Genomic DNA, 17,505 nt, shown 5'->3' with positions numbered 1-17,505 from the left:
GGTATATGCCCAGGAGTGGGATTGCTGGGTCATATGGGAGTTCTATTTTTAGTTTTCTAAGGAACCTCCATACTGTTCTCCATAGTGGCTGTATCAATTTACATTCCCACCAACAGTGCAAGAGGGTTCCCTTTTCTCCACACCCTCTCCAGCATTTATTGATTGTAGACTTTCTGATGATGGCCATTCTGACTGGTGTGAGGTGATACCTCATTGTAGTTTTGATTTGCATTTCTCTAATGATTAGTGATGTGGAGCATCCTTTCATGTGTTTGCTGCCCATCTGTATATCTTCTTTTCACCAGATTTTCAAATGGCTGATATTTGCTTGTCATCTCCGGCTAGCTCAAATGTCATCTCCTTAGTGGGGCCTTTCCTGGCCACCTAAATAGCTCCCCAGTAATTCCCACTCATATCACCCCATTTTGTTTTTTCTATAGTATGTATCATCATCTGGTACATTTTCTTATTTGATTTTTTTGTTGGTCAATCTCCCCACTAGACTGTACACTTGATGAGAGGAAGGACTCATCAATCCTGTTCTAGGCAACATCCCCAGTTTCTGGAATAGTGTCTGGTCTGGCACCTAGTAGGTGCTCAATGAATAATGCAGAAGGAAGGAAGGATGGATGGAAGGAAGGAAGGAAGGAAGGGAGGGAGGGAGGATGGATGGATGGATACAGAGGCCAGCTGAGAATCCATTCCAGCAAATTTTGCCCATATCACAGCTCTGCCTGCATTGGATCCTCCCAGGAACCGGGACAATTCCTCTTTTCTCAAAGGGCTGCCCCAGGAGCCTCCCAGCCTGCCCTAGCTAGCCCTGGCTCTGGCCTCCTCCACGCACCTGGGGGAAGGTCTGTTCCAGCGTGATGATGTTGGTGAGACTGTTCTTAGCAGCCACCAGCCTGGAGCCAACGTGGAAATGATGCTCCTCCACCATCAAGGCAAATGTGCTCTCGGCTCCACCCTCAGAGTACCGTAGCTGGGCCAGAAGAAAAGCAAGTCAGGTCTCCTCATCCAAGTCTCTGACGGAGCACTGAGCACGATGCCGGCTCCACACTGTAAGCAAGCTCTGCCTCCCAAAGCCCCGGGCCCGAAAGACACACAGATCCCTGGATGGGACAAACTGATGACATGAGGGTCCTGAGCCTCAGTTTAGACCACCAGGTGTGGCCATGACAACAATCTCCCTGTGCCCTTCATGCTGTAACACTGACTTGTAGACAGCTACCAGCCTGGAGCGGGCAGGCAAGAATTCTAGTTGTATTACCATTGTGAACAGCAGGGGGCAGTCTACTGCAGAGGACGACGCACAAGCATTGCATTAAACAGACCAGGGCCCCAATTCAGGCTCTAGCAGGTATGGGATGAATGACCTCTAGCTAGTTCCATAACCACCTTCACTTTCTTATCAGATAAATTGGGATAATTACCTACTTTATTAATGGGTTGATATGAAAACTATATGAAATAATGTACTAACTTCCAGGCTGGCTGAATAGCAGAATCACTTAGGGCACCTGCCAAAAATATAGATTCTGGGCCCCCACCCAAGACCTGTAAAAACAGAGCCTCTGGAAACTGGGTCAAGAGCTGGTATTCTTTTTTTTTTTTTTTTTTTTTTTTTTTTTTGCGGTATGCGGGCCTCTCACTGTTGTGGCCTCCCCCGTTGCGGAGCACAGGCTCCGGACGCGCAGGCTCCGGACGCGCAGGCTCAGCGGCCATGGCTCACGGGCCCAGCCGCTCCGCGGCATATGGGATCCTCCCAGACCGGGGCACGAACCCGTATCCCCTGCATCGGCAGGTGGACTCTCAACCACTTGCGCCACCAGGGAGGCCCAAGAGCTGGTATTCTTAAGAGCTCTCCAGAAGCATCATTAATTTAGTGATGCCCCTGTCAAAAATGTTCAACCTGAATCATGTCTCACACAATCTGACAAATTCAAATGGGGGATTTTTGCAGAACAACTGCCTGAACACTGCAAAATCGTCAGTGCAGGAGTTCTTTTAAAAACTTAACTATAGCGTATTTACAATATTGTGTTTGTTTCAGGTATACAGCTTCAGATTCTTTTCCATTATAGGTTATTACAAGATACTGAATACAGTTCCCTGTGCTACACAGTAAATCCTTGTTGTTCAATGCAGGAGTTCTTCTTTAATGTGGTTAATGACAATGAAATGCTTAGGGGGAAGTATATCAATATCAGCAACTTACTTTGAAATGCATCAAAAATTAAGAAGGATGGAGAACTATGCGATAAAGTAGAGCAAGATATGAATGAAAAAAACCTAGGTGATGGGTACGTGAGTGTTCACTATAAAATTGTTTTAATTTTTCAGTGTCTGAAAAGTGTAATAATAAAATGTAGGTGGTGGGAAGAGAATTTCTAGATCAGGGATCAGTCGTTGGGCCAAATTTGGCCCACTGCCTGATTTTGTAAATAAAGTTTTATTGGAACACGACCACGCCCATTTATGTACATATTGTCTATCGCTGCTCTTTTGTTACAATGGTAGTAGTTGCAACAGAGAGGGTATTGGGTGTAAAGGCTAAAATGTTTATTATCTGGCCCTTTACAGTAAAAGTTTGCAGACCTCTGTTCTAGATTAAGAAACTAAAGAGATTTCAGATTAAGAAACTGAATTTCTAGATTAAGAAACTGAACACCCTGGATGATCCTGAACTGCATTCTGGATTTAAAACAGACAAAACAAAACCGCTTGAAAGAACATTATTGCAAAAGAATGACTGTGACAACTGGGAGATTTTATGATGAACCATATATTCAATAATGGTATTATGTCACATGTTAAATTTCCTGAATTTTGTAATTCTGTTGTGCTATACAAGAAAATACCCTTGTTATAGGAAATACTCGCTGCAGTATTTAGGAGTAAAGAGATGCCTCCAGAAACAACTCAATATTAACTCACAATAATACAGAAAATACGTGTACGAATATACAAATGTATATAACATATGTAAGTATAAATAGAAAGATGTGGTAAGATATTAACACTTGGTGATATAAGATAAATACCAGGGATGTATGTACAGCAGGATGACTACAGTTAACCCTGCTGGACGGTATATTTGAAAGTGGTTAAGAGAAGAGGAAGGTACAAATGAACCAATTAAAAAAACAGAAACAGAGTCACAGATGCAGAAAACAAACTTATGATTACCAAGGAAGAAAGGGGGGGAGGGATAAATTGGGAGATTGGGATGGATATATACACATATATAAAACAGATAACTAATAAGAACCTACTGTAGAGCACAGGGAACTCTACTCAATGCTCTGTAATGACCTACATGGGAACAGAATCTAAAAAAGAGTGGATATATGTATACGTACAACTGATTCACTTTGCTGTACAGCTGAAAGTAACACAGCACTGTAAATCAACTATACTCCAATAAAAATTAATTTAAAAAAAAGAGAGAAGATTCTAAGAGTTCTCATCACAAGGAAATAAATTTTTTTTCCTTTTTTTTTTCTGTATCTCTATGAGATGATGGATGTTAACTAAACTTACTGTAGTTGTTTCACAATAGATGTAAGTCAGATCAGTATGCTGTACCTGTTAAAGTTATACAGTGCTGTATGTCAATTACATCTCAATAAAACTGGGGAAAAAACTGATTGGTAAATGTCCACTGTCCTACAATAACTTTTCTATAGGTTGGAAATTATTCAAAATAAAGATTAGGGGAAAACTAAGAGGTTCCCCGAATGATGGTGCAGTGAAATCTGGGGAGCACCGAGATCCTTTGTGATGTGCGGGTACAGGGCCTGGCATACAGTAGGTGCTCTATAAACAAAGGCAGCCTGGCCCAGGGCAGGGAGGACTTTTAACAAAACTGGGTGGCTGGTGGGATAATGAAGTGACCAGTTGGTGATTGTAATCACTCACTCACTTACACACCCTGTCATTCATTCATTCTTTCATTCATTCACTACGCGCACCTACTATGTACTGGGCCCTGTGCCAGGTGTTGGGCACACCCTCCAGGATCTCCTGATTTGGGGAAGAGGGGCAGACAGAAATAAACAATGGCAGCTGCACGGAGGGAGGGGGAATCATGGGTCTCATGGGTCCTCCTGTCTTCCCCCAGGACCTCCAGATGCTACACACAGGGCAGATGCATGAGTGCGGGAGATGCTGGGGGTTCCAGGTAAAAATGGGCACGAAGACACACAAAGACCCACGGGAAGGCAGACGGGACACCTGGGAGGTGATGCTGGCTGAGCTCAAAGGCCGCGTCATCTGATCCAGCGACCGGGAGCGTGCCAGGCCGGGTGAGGCGGCGCCAGGCACCAGGCGGGCAAAGCCTCCCCTGGCTCCTAAGGGTCTCGTGGGCCCGGCTGGGGGCCGCAGGGGCTAGCCCAGGAATGTAAACCTGGGCCTGTTTGGGAAAGCTGGAGCCAGGGGTTTCCGAGAGTCGCCCACGGGGGCCTGTGCAGCCGGCAGACAGATGTGGATGTGTTAACACTCTCCACACCCGCCTCGGGCAGGGCATCTGGAACCAGTTAGGAGCTCAGGGGAGGCGGGGACACAGTTACCTTGGCCGAGGCTGAGGCTCTGGTGGGGCAGCAGCCTAGGAGGATGGGGAGGTGATGCCGGCCTGAGAGCCGCAGCTCTTTGCTGGAAAGAAAGAGGATGTGAGAGGCCTGGCTTGAGGGCACCCTGTCCAGGGCCTCCAGGGCCGGGTCAGGACCAAGCCAACCTCCCCCGCAGAGGGGTAGAGACTCAGGAACACAGCAGCAGAATAGCCGATAAAGGGCTATTCACACGCCCCAAGGCCTGAGGGCCATGGGTTGTAATGGTGGGGGCTGCAGCCTGCCCCCAGGCGACCTGAGTTTGAATCCCAGCTTGGCCTCTGCCTGGTCCTGGGCAGGGACATTGGGCAAGTCCCTCAGTTTCCCCTTCAGCACAGGGGCTGGGTGGTACCGGAAGGCACGTCTTCTGGAGGCCCCCACCGATGGGACCCCTCGGGCTTGGCCAGTGGAGCTTCAGCAGAGTGGATGGTGGGATTTAAACCCGGGCTGTCTCCCAGCAGCCCTGTGCACACAGCACCCCTTCCTTGCCTCTTCGGGCTGGGGTGTTCATGGCTCCCCACTGCTGCCAGCCCTGGGGGCTTCCCTGGCCCAGTGGTGCCTCTACACCAGGGTGTCTCAACCTCAGCACAGCTGACACCTTGGGCCACACGATTCACTGTCGTGGGCTGACCTGTGCATTATAGGAGTCTAGCAGCACCTCTGGACCCCGCCCACTAGAGGCCAGTAGTATCCCATGCCGAGTCGTAACAACCAGACATTTCCCCAGACATTGCCAGACACTCCTGGGTGGGCACACTCTCCCCGAGGTGAGAACCAGTGGCCACCTGACTTCATCTGACTGTAAGACCCCCGACGCCGGCACCCAGTAGGTCCCTGGATTGAAGAGCCGTAATAGTTACTAATACATACTCGAGGTCTGGGATGCATTTAGTTTGTGAGACCAAGAACTCCTCATCCATGGCCTGCCCCCAGAGGTCAAACATATTTTATCAGCTGTGTGACCTTGGGTAAGTCACTTGGCCTCTCTGAGCCTCCCTTGTCACACCTGCGCAGTGGGGCTGTAGGTCAGGGGTGCTCAGCTGTGGTCTCCCTCACTCATTCCTCTCCTCTCAGGGCCCCCAGAAGGTAGAGAACCCCTCACCTGAGCGCCCGGTTCTGGCCACGGACATTGAAGACCAGGCAGGCTTGAGAATCACAGGTCAGCTGCAGGGAAGAACTCATCTCCTCCTCTGCCCAGAGCTCCCAGAACATGAGCTGAAGAGGGATGGGGGAGCAGGCTGTGAGGTATGGGGAGGGGAGGGGCCTGAGGACCCTCACAGGCCAGGCCATGCTCCACAGCCCCAGCATGTCCCTGTCCCCCCAGCCCGGCGTGGCAGACGCCCATCAGGCCCGGCCCCATCTAACAACCTCTTGGACGGTGAGGACCCTTGGGCAGGGCCTGGACCGGCTCCCTCACTGCAGCCCAGGTTGCCTACTGTGGGCCCCCAGTGCAGACCTGTGCCCCTGACGTTGGCAAAGAATGACCTCCCCACGGGTCTCCCATCACCCGGTCCTGAGGCCAGGAAAAGGGGATTCAGATGACGTCAGGGGAGAAGGGAGCTCGGGCTGCTCCGTTGTGGGTTACAGTGACGCAGACCCTCTGCATCAAGAGTGACATCCTGGCCCTCCAGGACTCCTCCCATGGCAGAGGGGAGTGAGGGGCAGGGGGATTGCTGGATAATCCAAAACAGGAGGTTGGAAAAGAGGCTTTGATGCATGCGCTCTGTGACTCGTGGGGGAGTGGGAGAGCCCAGCCAAGCAAGGTGAGTTCACACCAAATGACAGTGGCTGGGACATTGCCCCATGCAGTGGGGCACATTTCCTTTCTCAGAGCTTGTTGGCGGGGAGCATCTCAGGGAAGGGACCCGTACCAAGCCTGAGTCCCTATTTTGATGTCTACTTGTTATGTGACCTTGGGCAGGTCACCTAGGCGCTCATGTGTGACCCAGAGATGATGATGATGATTACAGTTACCACCATCATCACCACCACCAGACCAGCAAAAGCTTCTAAAGCATCTGCTGCAGCCACACACCATCCCAGGTGCATTACTGGTATTCCTCGCTCCATCCTCATAACCCCCACATTATCCATACAATTATTATCCCCATTTCACAGATGAGGAGATGGAGGGCACAGAGAGGCTAAGGAATTTGCCCAAGGCCACACAGCCAGCAAATGGCAGAGCTGGGACTGACCTCCGGAGACGGCATTCCGTAACAACTATGCTGTTCTGCCTCTTGCTGGGGTGTCAGGAGATGAGTCAATGCATATAAAACCCATAGAGTGGTGCCGAGCACGCAGTAGGCGCTCTACAAATGGAAGCTGAGCTTTGATTTTGATTAAAAAGTGGAAGGGCGGAAAGGACACAGCATCAGGAACTGGAACACAGAGATGCAGGGGGCCAGTCCACACCAGCCCCCCAGCTGGGAATACAGAGGTCACTCAGTAGACACTGGTTACAATGATTACTATTATTAATAAAGCCTTTACAAACTGTAAAGTGCTGGGGAGACACAAGGCAAGAGCATCCCGGTCAGTCGTGCACACAGTGGTCCTCTGCTCCCGGGAACAGGATGGGAGCCGACAGAATTAGGAGGCAGCCTGCCCCTGCCCAGGCTGGGCCCCCACTCCTCACCTGGCTGGCAAAGGGCAGGCCCAGCCTCCGGAGAGCGGGCGCCGTGTGGCTGACGTTCACCACCAGCTCCAGGGGGCCGTTCATCGGCCAGGCCACCAGGGCTGCCACGTCCACGCTGATCCCACCTTCCCCACCTCGGAGGACCACATGGGCCTGGGTCTGGGTCTCTAAAGGCAGAGAATGGCAAAGGCTGCTAGGGACTGGGGTTCACCTCCCTTCCTGAGGATACCAGTGGGATTGACCCTGGGCAAGTCTTTCACCTCTCTGAGTCCCAGTGACATCATCTGTCACCAGGCGTCCCCCAATCTAGGCCTGGCCAGTTCCTTCTCTCACTGGAGTCGCTGCTAATAGGACAACTCCTCCGAGGAGCCTCCCAGGATTGCCCATCTAAAGTCCCTCCCAGCACTTCCTGCTCCCTCCCCTGCCAGAAGGTCAGCTCCAGGGTGGGAGGGCCTTTAGTCTGTTTCATTCCCTGCTATAACCCCAGCACTTAGCACAGCCCCAGCCAGACACATCATAGGTGTCCGGTACTTGTTGAGGGAATGAACAAACCAATGATGCTTCTCTTCAGGGTTCATCAAATACAAATCAATATCAAATAATACTGACCTGCAGCTTGCCTGGCCCAGGCTGGAGGGTCTGTGTCCCCTCCCACCCCACAGGGGCATCTCTTCCAGTCCCCTGCCTCCCGCTGGGCTGCCCCTCATCTTCGCAGCAGGTAAAAACTCTCCAGAAAAGGAGAGTCCAGGATCTGGCCCAGCCCCGCCACCTGCCACTTGGGCCTAGCAGGGTGGGTGGCCCTCTCTGGCAGACACAGACAAGCCCGGCAGCTCTGAGCCTCAATCTCCTCACCTATAAAGTGGGCACAGCCCGCTCACCTCGAGGGACGTTGCCAAGATCAACTGAGATACCACATCTGCGAACACCTGTGCGCGGGGCACATAGTAGGTCTCAGGAAGGGGTCGTTTCCTTCCTTCATTATGCAATGTTCAACCACGTGCACCTACTATGTGTGTGGGGGAGCATGAGGGACGAGGGGACACACAGTGAAGGGGACCAAGTCCTCTTGCCCGGGGAGGTTCCAGATTGTGGAAACTCACCAAGAATGTTGATGCCAGGCAGAAAACGCCCCCCAAGGGACTGGGACGGTAGTGGGTGGGGGGTGAGAGGTCACCCTGGCTGGAGGCCAGCACACCAGGCCTCCTGGGCCCAGGGAACTGGAGTGTGGAAATTATCCCTGGGACGACTGTCCCATTACTTTCCCCCCACACCCCCTATAAACCCTTCCTCAGAGCAGTCTGTGAGGTCAGTGCACATTGAGACAGTCCCCTGTCTGATCCAGGCCCCCGCTCACCCCACAGGATGCTGAGAGCCGAGGATGGAAGAGTTTGAGACCAGAAGAAGACGACCCAAGGGACTCGGGGACACACAGGGATCCTGATCTCTGCAATCTACACAGGGGTCAGAGGGCGGCTCTGGAGTCATACTGCCTGGATTCATCATTAACCAGCTGTGTAGCCTGGAACAAGTGACTCAACCTCTCCGTACTCTGTTCCTCCCCTGCAGAATGGGGATGGTGTTACTAACCCCTCTCTCATATGTTCACACATTCACTCAACAGATGATTAATTGAACACCTACTATCTGTCACTCTGCAAACAAAGATCATCCCTGTCCTTGTGGAGTGTACATTCTAGTGTGGGGTGAGTGGAAGACAGGCAATGAGAAATAAAGATATTTAAAAAGTAAGTTACACAGTATGTTAGAATGACAAAGCCAGGGAGAGGGATGGGGAGAGCTGGAGAGAGGTGGGGGTGCAAATAAATAGGGGGAGCAGGCAAGGCTTCACTGAGGAGATGACATTTGAGAAATACCCAAAGGAGGTGAGAGAGTGACTGTGGGGAACAGCATTCCAGGCAGAGGGAACAGCCTGTACAAAGGCCCCGAGGCAGGAGCAAGCTTCATGCGTTGGAGGAATAGCAAGGAGTGGAATGAGCAGGGGCCAGGAGAGAGGTCACAGAGGTTAGGGTGTGGATCCTGAGGGCCCAAAGGCCCCACTAGGGGCTTCCACTTTCCCTTGGTGTGCATGGGATGGTTGAGCAGATTTCCTTAGCTCCTGTATATTGAGAACTTGCCTGGTATGTATGCAGTAAGCACTCAATCAATGGTGGCTCTTATCACTTCCTTCCTCCTCCAATATGGGTTAAACTGTTTCCCCCTAAAAATTATAAATTATATATTATAAATTATAAATTATGTTGAAGTCCTAAGTCCCTGACCTGTGAACGTGACCGTATTTGGAAATAGGGTCTTGGAAGAGGTGATCAAGCCAAGATGAGGTGCTAGATTAGGATGGGCCCTAATCCGATGACTGGCATCCTCATAAAGAGAAGAGGCAGAGACACAGGGGCAGAGATTGCAGTGATGCAGCCACAAGCCCAGGAACACCTGGGGCCACCAGGAGCTAGAAGAGGCAAGGAAGGATTTTCCCCTGAAGACTTTGGAAGGAGCATGGCCCTGCCAACACCTGATTTCTGACTTCCAGCCTCCAGAACTGCAGGAGAATAAACTTCTGTTGTTTTAAGCCACCCAGTTTATGGTACGTTGCTTTGGCAGCCCTGGGAGGCGAACAGACGCTCCCTTAGGAGTGAGGCTCCAAGGCCAAGGGTGTCCTGGTTAGTCCTGGAGCTCAGGGTCAACTGGGCCTGAGGCTGGCAGGCAGTCCCCAAACATGGGGGAAGCCAGCTCTCACCCATGGGCAGTGGCTGGCTGCCTTACCGCGTGTCTGCAGCTCAGCGCTGATGCGGGCCTCCGCCGGGAACCCCGCCTGCCACAGGGCCTGGCTGTCGTGCTCACTCCAGCCAGAAAGCTCCAGGCGCCCATCGTGGTGACGGCAGCTCACGGAGTAGTTCAGAGATGTGGCCCCTGCCGAGACGCGTCCTGAATTCTCAAAGCCAGAGTCACTGTCGTGAACGTCCACGGAGACCTGGAATGACACCCAGGAGATGCTGGACCACCCTGCACAGAGAGCGTCTGCCCAGCCCAGCTGGCACCAGCTCCCACAAACCCTGGGGTTTTGTACCACCCATGCTGCTGGGATTGGAAGAACCAGGACCCCTTCAAGGAAGCAGGTTGGAGGAACAACTGGGTCACACGTGGCCAACTACACATGTGCTGTTGTGCTGGTGGCGTGGGGCTCTGCCTGCTGAGGAGTGACTGCTAACAGGTACGGGGTTCACATCTGGGGGGGTGAAAACGTTCTGAATTAGACAGCAGTCGCACAAATTTATGAATGTACTAAATGCCCCTAAATTGTACACTTTAAAATAGTCCAAATGGTCAATACATATTTTGCCACAATAAAAAAGTTAACAAAAATTTTTTCAAAAAGTTAAAAATACACACCTTGGCCCTCAAAGGCCTTGAGTTCGCAACCTCTCCACCATATGTATGTAAGTTAATCACTTAAGCCACGACAGCACAGCAGCCATCACTGGCCGAACACGCAGTGCGTGGCAACAGGTGGCGAGGCCCCTCACTGCTTTATGTCACCCACTCTATAAAGCGGGAAGTGTCACTCCATCACTCAACGATGCTGACTGAGCACCTACTACATGCTGGGCCCTGTTAAACCTAGGGATGCTGCCATGCACACGACAGACAGAAATGTCTGACCCCGTGGAGCTTAAACACCAGCAGTGGGAGACAGACCAGGACAAGGTCAAAGGCATCACGTGTCAAACAATGGGAAGATGATGGAAAAGAGAAAGCTAGGAAGAGGCTAGGAAGGGTGTGAAATAATAAGATGTAGATATAGATGTCTCTGCCCCTGGTTCCTGCTAATATTTGGTCTTTGACCTCAGTTCCTGACACAGAGCCCCTGTACCCTTGTAAATTCTTGAGTGATGGGGGTGACAGGAGCATCTGACATGGAGCTCCTAAGTCCCTTAGAATTTCCTGGGTGATAGGAGAGTCTTTTGTGCAAATGAGGTGACTCCTGGGGGGCTCCTGGGTGGAGGCTGGTCAATCCAGGTTGACTTCAAGGGTTTGACTGCACGACTGGAAGGCTGGACGAGGTGCCATTTGCTGAGATGGGGAGACGGGGAGGGGCAGGTCGGGGGGGGTCGGCCTGTCTGGTTTGGAACAGTCAAGTCGGAGGTGCCTGCCAGGCATCTGAGTGGAGATACAGCAGGCAGGTGGGACTATGGGTCTGGGGTTCAGTGGAGGGAGAAATGGGGGACATGGCAGTGCAGAGATGGCACTGGTATGAGACTGGATGAGCCCATGAAGTGAGTGTGTGTGGAAAACAGGGGAAAAGAGGGCTGAGGACAAGCACCAGGTCTGCTGGGAGTGCGGGGAGCTCTGGAGGAGGAGAATGTGTAACAGCCCCGGGGGGCATGGCTGGGCAAGAAAAATGAGTATTAGCATCCCCAATTTCCAGATGAGGAGACTGAGGCTCAGAGGGAGGTCTGAACCTTGTTCTACCATTCCCTTGTCTCCGAGGTATTTCCAAAAAGATTTGTTGAATGAATGAATGAATGATTTCCACTATCACTGGTACTTGCCGAGGCTGACCTGCAGGCCCAGCTTGTCCTCCACCCACAGCGTCTGCAGTGTGGGGATGTTGTGCTGGAACGTGCAGTCTAGGGAGATGTGCTCCGGCCACCTAGTGAAGGTCAGCTCCTCAGACACCTGTCAGGGTGGATGACCGTGGGACTGGGGCCATTGGGCTGGGCCGTCCCCACATCCCCCAGCCCCCCAAGGCCCCGCCAGCAGAGCCCCACCTGTCTGCCGTCCACTCCAACCCGCAGGGTGTGTCTGTAGGTGGGCCCGAGCCTCTCGGTGGTCAGGTCCAGCAGGACCTGGGCTGGGAGGCCCAAGGGCTGAAGCAGGTTATGTGTGATCAGCAAGTTCACCTCCTGCTGGGTCTACAACAGAGCAAGAGAAACCAAGACTCGTGTGAGATATCATGAAGAGATATTTGTACACCCGTGTTCATAGCAGCACTCGTAACAATAGCCAAAGGGTGGAAGCAACCCAAGTGTCCACTGATGAATAAATGGATCAACAAAATGTGGTCCATGCACCCAATGCAATGCTATTCAGCCTTAAAAAGGAAGGAAATCAACAGAGCTCGGGGGAGGGGAAAATGAGGAGTTATTGTTTAGTGGGTATAGAGTTTCAGTTTTACAAGATGAAAAGGGTTCTGGAGATGGATGGTGGTGACGTTTGCACAAAAATGTGAACATACTTAATACCGCTGAACTGTGTACTAAAAAGTGGTTAAGACGGTAAATTCTGCTATGCATATTATACCACAATAAAAACATTTTTAAAATAAAATAAAAACATGTATGTGATTAATTAATAAAATAATATACAATAAGAAACTGGACACTGTCCAAGTGCTAATGGATAGGATAGATAGATGAATTGTGATAGAGGCACACCATGGGATACTATACAGCAGTGAAAAAGGATAATCAACACAGCGTGGGTGAATCTCACAAACATAATGTCGAACAAAACAAGGCAGATGCAAAAGGGAGCACGCTGTGTGCTTCCATGCACATGACATTAAAGAAATCGTATGAGTGGTGGCTCCTGGGGAGTTAGGAAGGGGAAAGGGCAGCTGAGGGACTTCTCCTTGGAAGCCTCATTCCTCTACTCATGGACCTTGATGCTCTCATCTGCCAGGATCCTCTTTGGAGCTCAGCAGGTATCCAAATGCTTCTCCTCAGGCCTCGGGGGCACATGGCCTCAGCACCCCTTCCCAGGCCACCCTGGGTACCCCACCCATCCACACCCTCACCTCGGTGGTGTTGAGGACAAGTAGCCCCCGTAGTGTGTTGGCATCCACGGTGAGCAGCACCTGGGCGTCCACGGCCATGGAGTTCACCATGATGTAGCCGGAGCCATCCACTCGACCCGGGACCCCCAGGGCCTGGAGGGGTTTAAGGAGATGGAAGCAGGGCTTCTTAACTAGGGTGGGGTCCCAAGTGGGCATCAGGGGTCTTATAATCCCCCTTGAACTGACCACAAAATGGGGCATGTGCCCACGAGAGTCTCTACAGGAGAGGGTTTGTGACTTTGATCAGGTTCCCGGAGTGCCCAAGGTCCCCACATTGGTAGCCCTGCACTGTTCAACGAGCTTCCCCCACCCCTTCCACCTCCCCAAACTACGAGGATCGCATCTTTATACCGAAAAGAACCACATCCTGTGAAACCAACTGGCCAAGAGTCTTCCAACCACTGGCAGCTGCGAACGTGCATCTCCCCACCTCTCCTCCCCGATCCCCTCCGCCTTCCCAGGCGCACAGAACTCAAACACCTGCTCCCAAGAGACAGACGGGAGCCTGTCCAGGAAGCAGGCTGCAAGGCTGGCCCACGCGGGCATCTCTCTCGGCTGCTCCCGCAAGCACATCCCAGAGCACATCGGCAGTGTGGTTTCATCTAATCCTGAGAGTGGAGGAGGCCTTTGCACCCCGTTTATGATGATGAAACTGAAGCCCAGGGAGGAACAGTGATTTGCTCAAGGTCACCAGAGACAAGGGGCAGAATTGCCATTCAGAGTCTGGCGCTTCCTGGCCTCAAAGGTGGCCTTCCCAGCACCCAGGTCGGCTGCCCAACTCTCCACCTGTCTGACGTTTGACCCTGGTAACCCTTCCCTCCTCTTGGAATCCTTTCCTCCCCAGCCTTCTCCCTTGGGGTTTCTCCTCCTCCTGGCCTATTCTTCTTGGTACCCTTGGCCACTTCCTCTCATCCCTCCAGCTCTGCAGCCTGAGCGCTTAGTCTCCACCCACCCCACAGCCATGTCAGCCAGTCTGTGGCTTTAAATGTGACCACCTCGAGGTGGAACCCTCCAGTGCAGACCACAGCCGACCTCCCGACTCGAGAGCTGCCCCCAACATCTCCACTTGAGCGTTTAAGAGCCCTGTCAAATTTAACACATCCAAAATAGGCCTGGAGTCGGCGACACCACTTCCCCAACCCTCCTCCTTCACCCACCATTCTCCCCACTCGGGGAACAGCAGCCCCAGACCTCTCATCATGTACGACAAAAGCACAGTTGCCATCCACTCCCCTCTTTTTCTCACATCCACATGCAACTTCTATCCAGTCCTCTGTGATGGATCCTGAATCCAAGTGTGCTCCCACCCCATGGGCTTTTTATAAAACAGGAGTCAGCAAACAATGGCCCATGGGCCACATCCAGCCCACAGGCCACATCCAGCCCACTGCCTGTTGTAAATAAAGCTTTATTGGAACACAGACATGCCCACACAGTGCATATTGTCTATGGCGCTTTGTACTACAATAGCAGCAGTGAGCAGTTAGTTACAACAGCGGCTGAACGGCCTGCAAAGCCAAAGATATTTACTATATGAACTTTTATAGAGATGGTTTGCTGACCCCAGTCCTAGAGAATGCCCTTCCCTCTCCAGCCCTGCCTCAGGGCCTTTGCACTGGCCATACTTAGAATACCCTTTCCCCAGACACAAAACAATGCTACCCCCTCCTCTCCTTCAAGTCTGTGCTCAAACGTCATCCTGTCTTTGGGGCCAATCTTGACCGACTATAAAATTGCAATATCTGCCCTGTTTTTTATGCCCCCCTTTCCCACTTTCTCTCTCCCCTTAGCCCTCACCACTGTGTAATACACTGCACAGTTCAGTGATTTATTCTGGGGGTTGCCAGTCTGCCCCAGGCAGGCGTTCATCTCTGCTTTGTTTATGGGTGTATGTCCAGGGCACAGAGGAGATCCTCAATAAGTATCTGAGGAGTCCATCCCTTCAGGGTTCACCCGATCTCTCTGGTTTTGGCAGTGGTCAAAAAGGAGGCCCCTGTCCTGCCCCCTGGAGACCCTGGTGCCCACCCCTCCCGCTCACCCCTGGCACACCTACCTGCAGGGCCTCGCAGGAGCTCTCGGACAGCACCCGCCATTGCAGCCAGGGGTCCAGCTGCAGCTCGCCGCTGCCCCAAAGCTCACAGGCCCCCGCGTGCAGCTCCAGGCCCAGCTGGTGCCCGGCCTCCCACCCAAGCTGGACGGTCAGCGAGGTCTCTGGGGGAATGGAGTGCAGTGAAGGCAGCGTGTGCCTCATCTTCGCTCGAAGTGTGGCCTCGGATGGGTGCAGGGCCACCGCCAAGGTCAGGGAGGCAGTCTGGCCGGCCGCTGCGAGGACCCCTGAAGCTTCTGCTTCCCTACCTGAGGCCTGCAGGGAGCCGCTGAGCTGCATCCCTGCTGGGAGGCCCAGGCCCTGCAGGACCACAGAGAGCGGGGTCGGAAGGTGGTCCCACATCAGGAGTGACCCTGATTCTCCAACTTCTACCCTCTTACCCCTCCAGCCCTGCCTACCAACTTGTGCCCCTCCCCCATTACGGTAACAACAAAACTGCAACAGCAATCATAATACACAACAATTGTCCATCATAGAACACTTAGTACATGCACAGCCTCATGCTAAGGAACTCACAAGAATGTTCTCTTTTCACCCTATTTGATGGCTCTGAAATGGGTAGTTAATATCCCCATATTACAGATGGGAAAACTGAAGCTCAAAGAGGCGAAGTCATTATCCAGGGTCACATAGCTAGTAAAGTAGCAGAGCCAAGGTTTGAATCTGTCTTCAGTCTGTGCTTCAGACTGGGGCTGGTTCAATTTAAATTAAAATTAAGTAAAAGAAAGAATTCAGGTTCATCTGTAGCACTGCTGAGCTCATTTTAAGCTACACACGGCTGGCAGCTCCTGTCCTGGATATCAAATAATGAAACATTTCCGTCATCATGGAAAGTTCTAGTGGGCAGGCCTGCTTTATCCCGTGATGCTCTGCTCTCTCATGGCCCAATCCTGTGTTGACCTGATTAACACTGACAGAGCATCTGTGGGCACCCAGCCCTATGCTCAGGGATGCCGAGTGGACCAGACCCTGTCCCTGTGCCCAGGAAGCTCCGTCAGGAGACAGGGGAGTGACCTGTCCCACTCAGATGAGGGCATCAGTCCTGTCTCCTGACCCAGACTCCAGCATCAGGGATTCCCCTCCCACAAACATCACAGGACAATTCTCAGACCATCTCTCAGCTCAGATAAAACCCAGCCTGTGGTTTTTAACAGGTTATGAAACCAAGATGTGACTGTTCCCCACTGGCAGCTGAGGACAGCTTCCCTCATTCCCTTCCTGCTCTCAGAATTTTACTAAGAAGACAGACTTTTATAAGAATTTATATTCAGAATTTATATTCTGAATCTGTGGTCCTTTAGTTTCACAGCGTGCCTCTAATCTCTCCCAGCCTCGATTTCCTCATCTGCCGAATGGGAATGCGGGATTAGTGATAAGAGGAACCAAGTATCCAACAGAGTTTTTGGGAAATAGTAGCTGGGGTCTTGGGAAGCCCCTGGAGGGGAGTGTCAGCCAGGCTCAGGCCTCACACTGACAGGGGCTCTGGAAGCTGCCTCTCCAGTCACTTTTCTGGCCCGCCATACATACCTCCAGCAGTGGGCAGCCCGGTTCAGTGGCCAGTGTCCATGTGCTATGGTTCTCAGCTTGCTGCTCCAGTGCACCCTGCAGCTGGCACGGCCCCATCCAGAGGGCCAGGGAGCCACGGCTGATGGGGGGGCCGGGCCGGGCAGTCAGGCTGACAGCACTCCTGGGCGGCAGGCCCAGGCGACCCAGAAGAGGCAGGGAGTGGATCAGGTGCCCCAGGGCAGAAGGCTGGGCCCCGCAGGTACGGGCCAGCTGCAGGTGGGCGTCTCCGTGGTCACTGCGGAGGCCTGCGGCCAGGTCGAATTCACAGGGTCCCCAGCTCAGGCGGCCCTCGGAGTGCAGGGCCTGTGGGATTCCAGCTGCCTGGAATATGGGGAAAGTGGTCGGATTTAGGGGCAGCTCCAGAAGCCAAGGTGGGGGAGCTGGAGACGGGCCTGGGTGCGAAGAGGGCAGCGGTGGACCCACAGCCTGAACTCTATGAGCACCTCCCTCTGCAAGGTGACTGATACCAAGGGCATCCCATGGAGAGGTTGGGGCTCAAGTTCTGGCTCCACCACTAACTCGGTTGTTCCAACCTGCAACCTCAGCTTACCAATCTCTAAAATGGGAGTTGATTTATAGCATCCTAAGTTACTGGGAGATGTAAGTAAGTTAATACTCGTGAGCCCAGAGCCAGGCACCCGGAAAGCACCGGCTATTGGAAATACATCACTAACATCAACGTTCACTGGCTGGAGGGCAGACACCTTAAGCAACTCGTGCCCCTGGGGCCCAGGAT

At 52.3% G+C, this 17,505-nt stretch overlaps 1 protein-coding gene across 1 annotated transcript in view; it reads right to left on the bottom strand.

Annotated features, from left to right (window-relative positions):
• Nucleotides 1-17,505, bottom strand: part of LOC132476971 (uncharacterized) — a 146,755-nt gene that overhangs the window by 22,513 nt on the left and 106,737 nt on the right. Inside the window, exons 45-49 of the mRNA XM_060079224.1 lie at nt 10,024-10,231; nt 7,246-7,412; nt 5,710-5,822; nt 4,572-4,653; nt 845-982 (exon numbers count right to left, since the gene is read on the bottom strand). Coding sequence (XP_059935207.1) covers nt 845-982; nt 4,572-4,653; nt 5,710-5,822; nt 7,246-7,412; nt 10,024-10,231 — 708 coding nt within the window. The remainder of the gene's footprint in view (nt 1-844; nt 983-4,571; nt 4,654-5,709; nt 5,823-7,245; nt 7,413-10,023; nt 10,232-17,505) is intronic.

The sequence above is a fragment of the Mesoplodon densirostris genome, chromosome 16 (genome assembly GCF_025265405.1).
Source record: "Mesoplodon densirostris isolate mMesDen1 chromosome 16, mMesDen1 primary haplotype, whole genome shotgun sequence".
In the NCBI taxonomy this organism is placed as follows: Eukaryota; Metazoa; Chordata; class Mammalia; order Artiodactyla; family Ziphiidae; genus Mesoplodon; species Mesoplodon densirostris.
The sequence above is the reverse complement of the archived record's forward strand: the minus strand, read 5'-3'. Positions and strand labels throughout refer to the sequence as shown.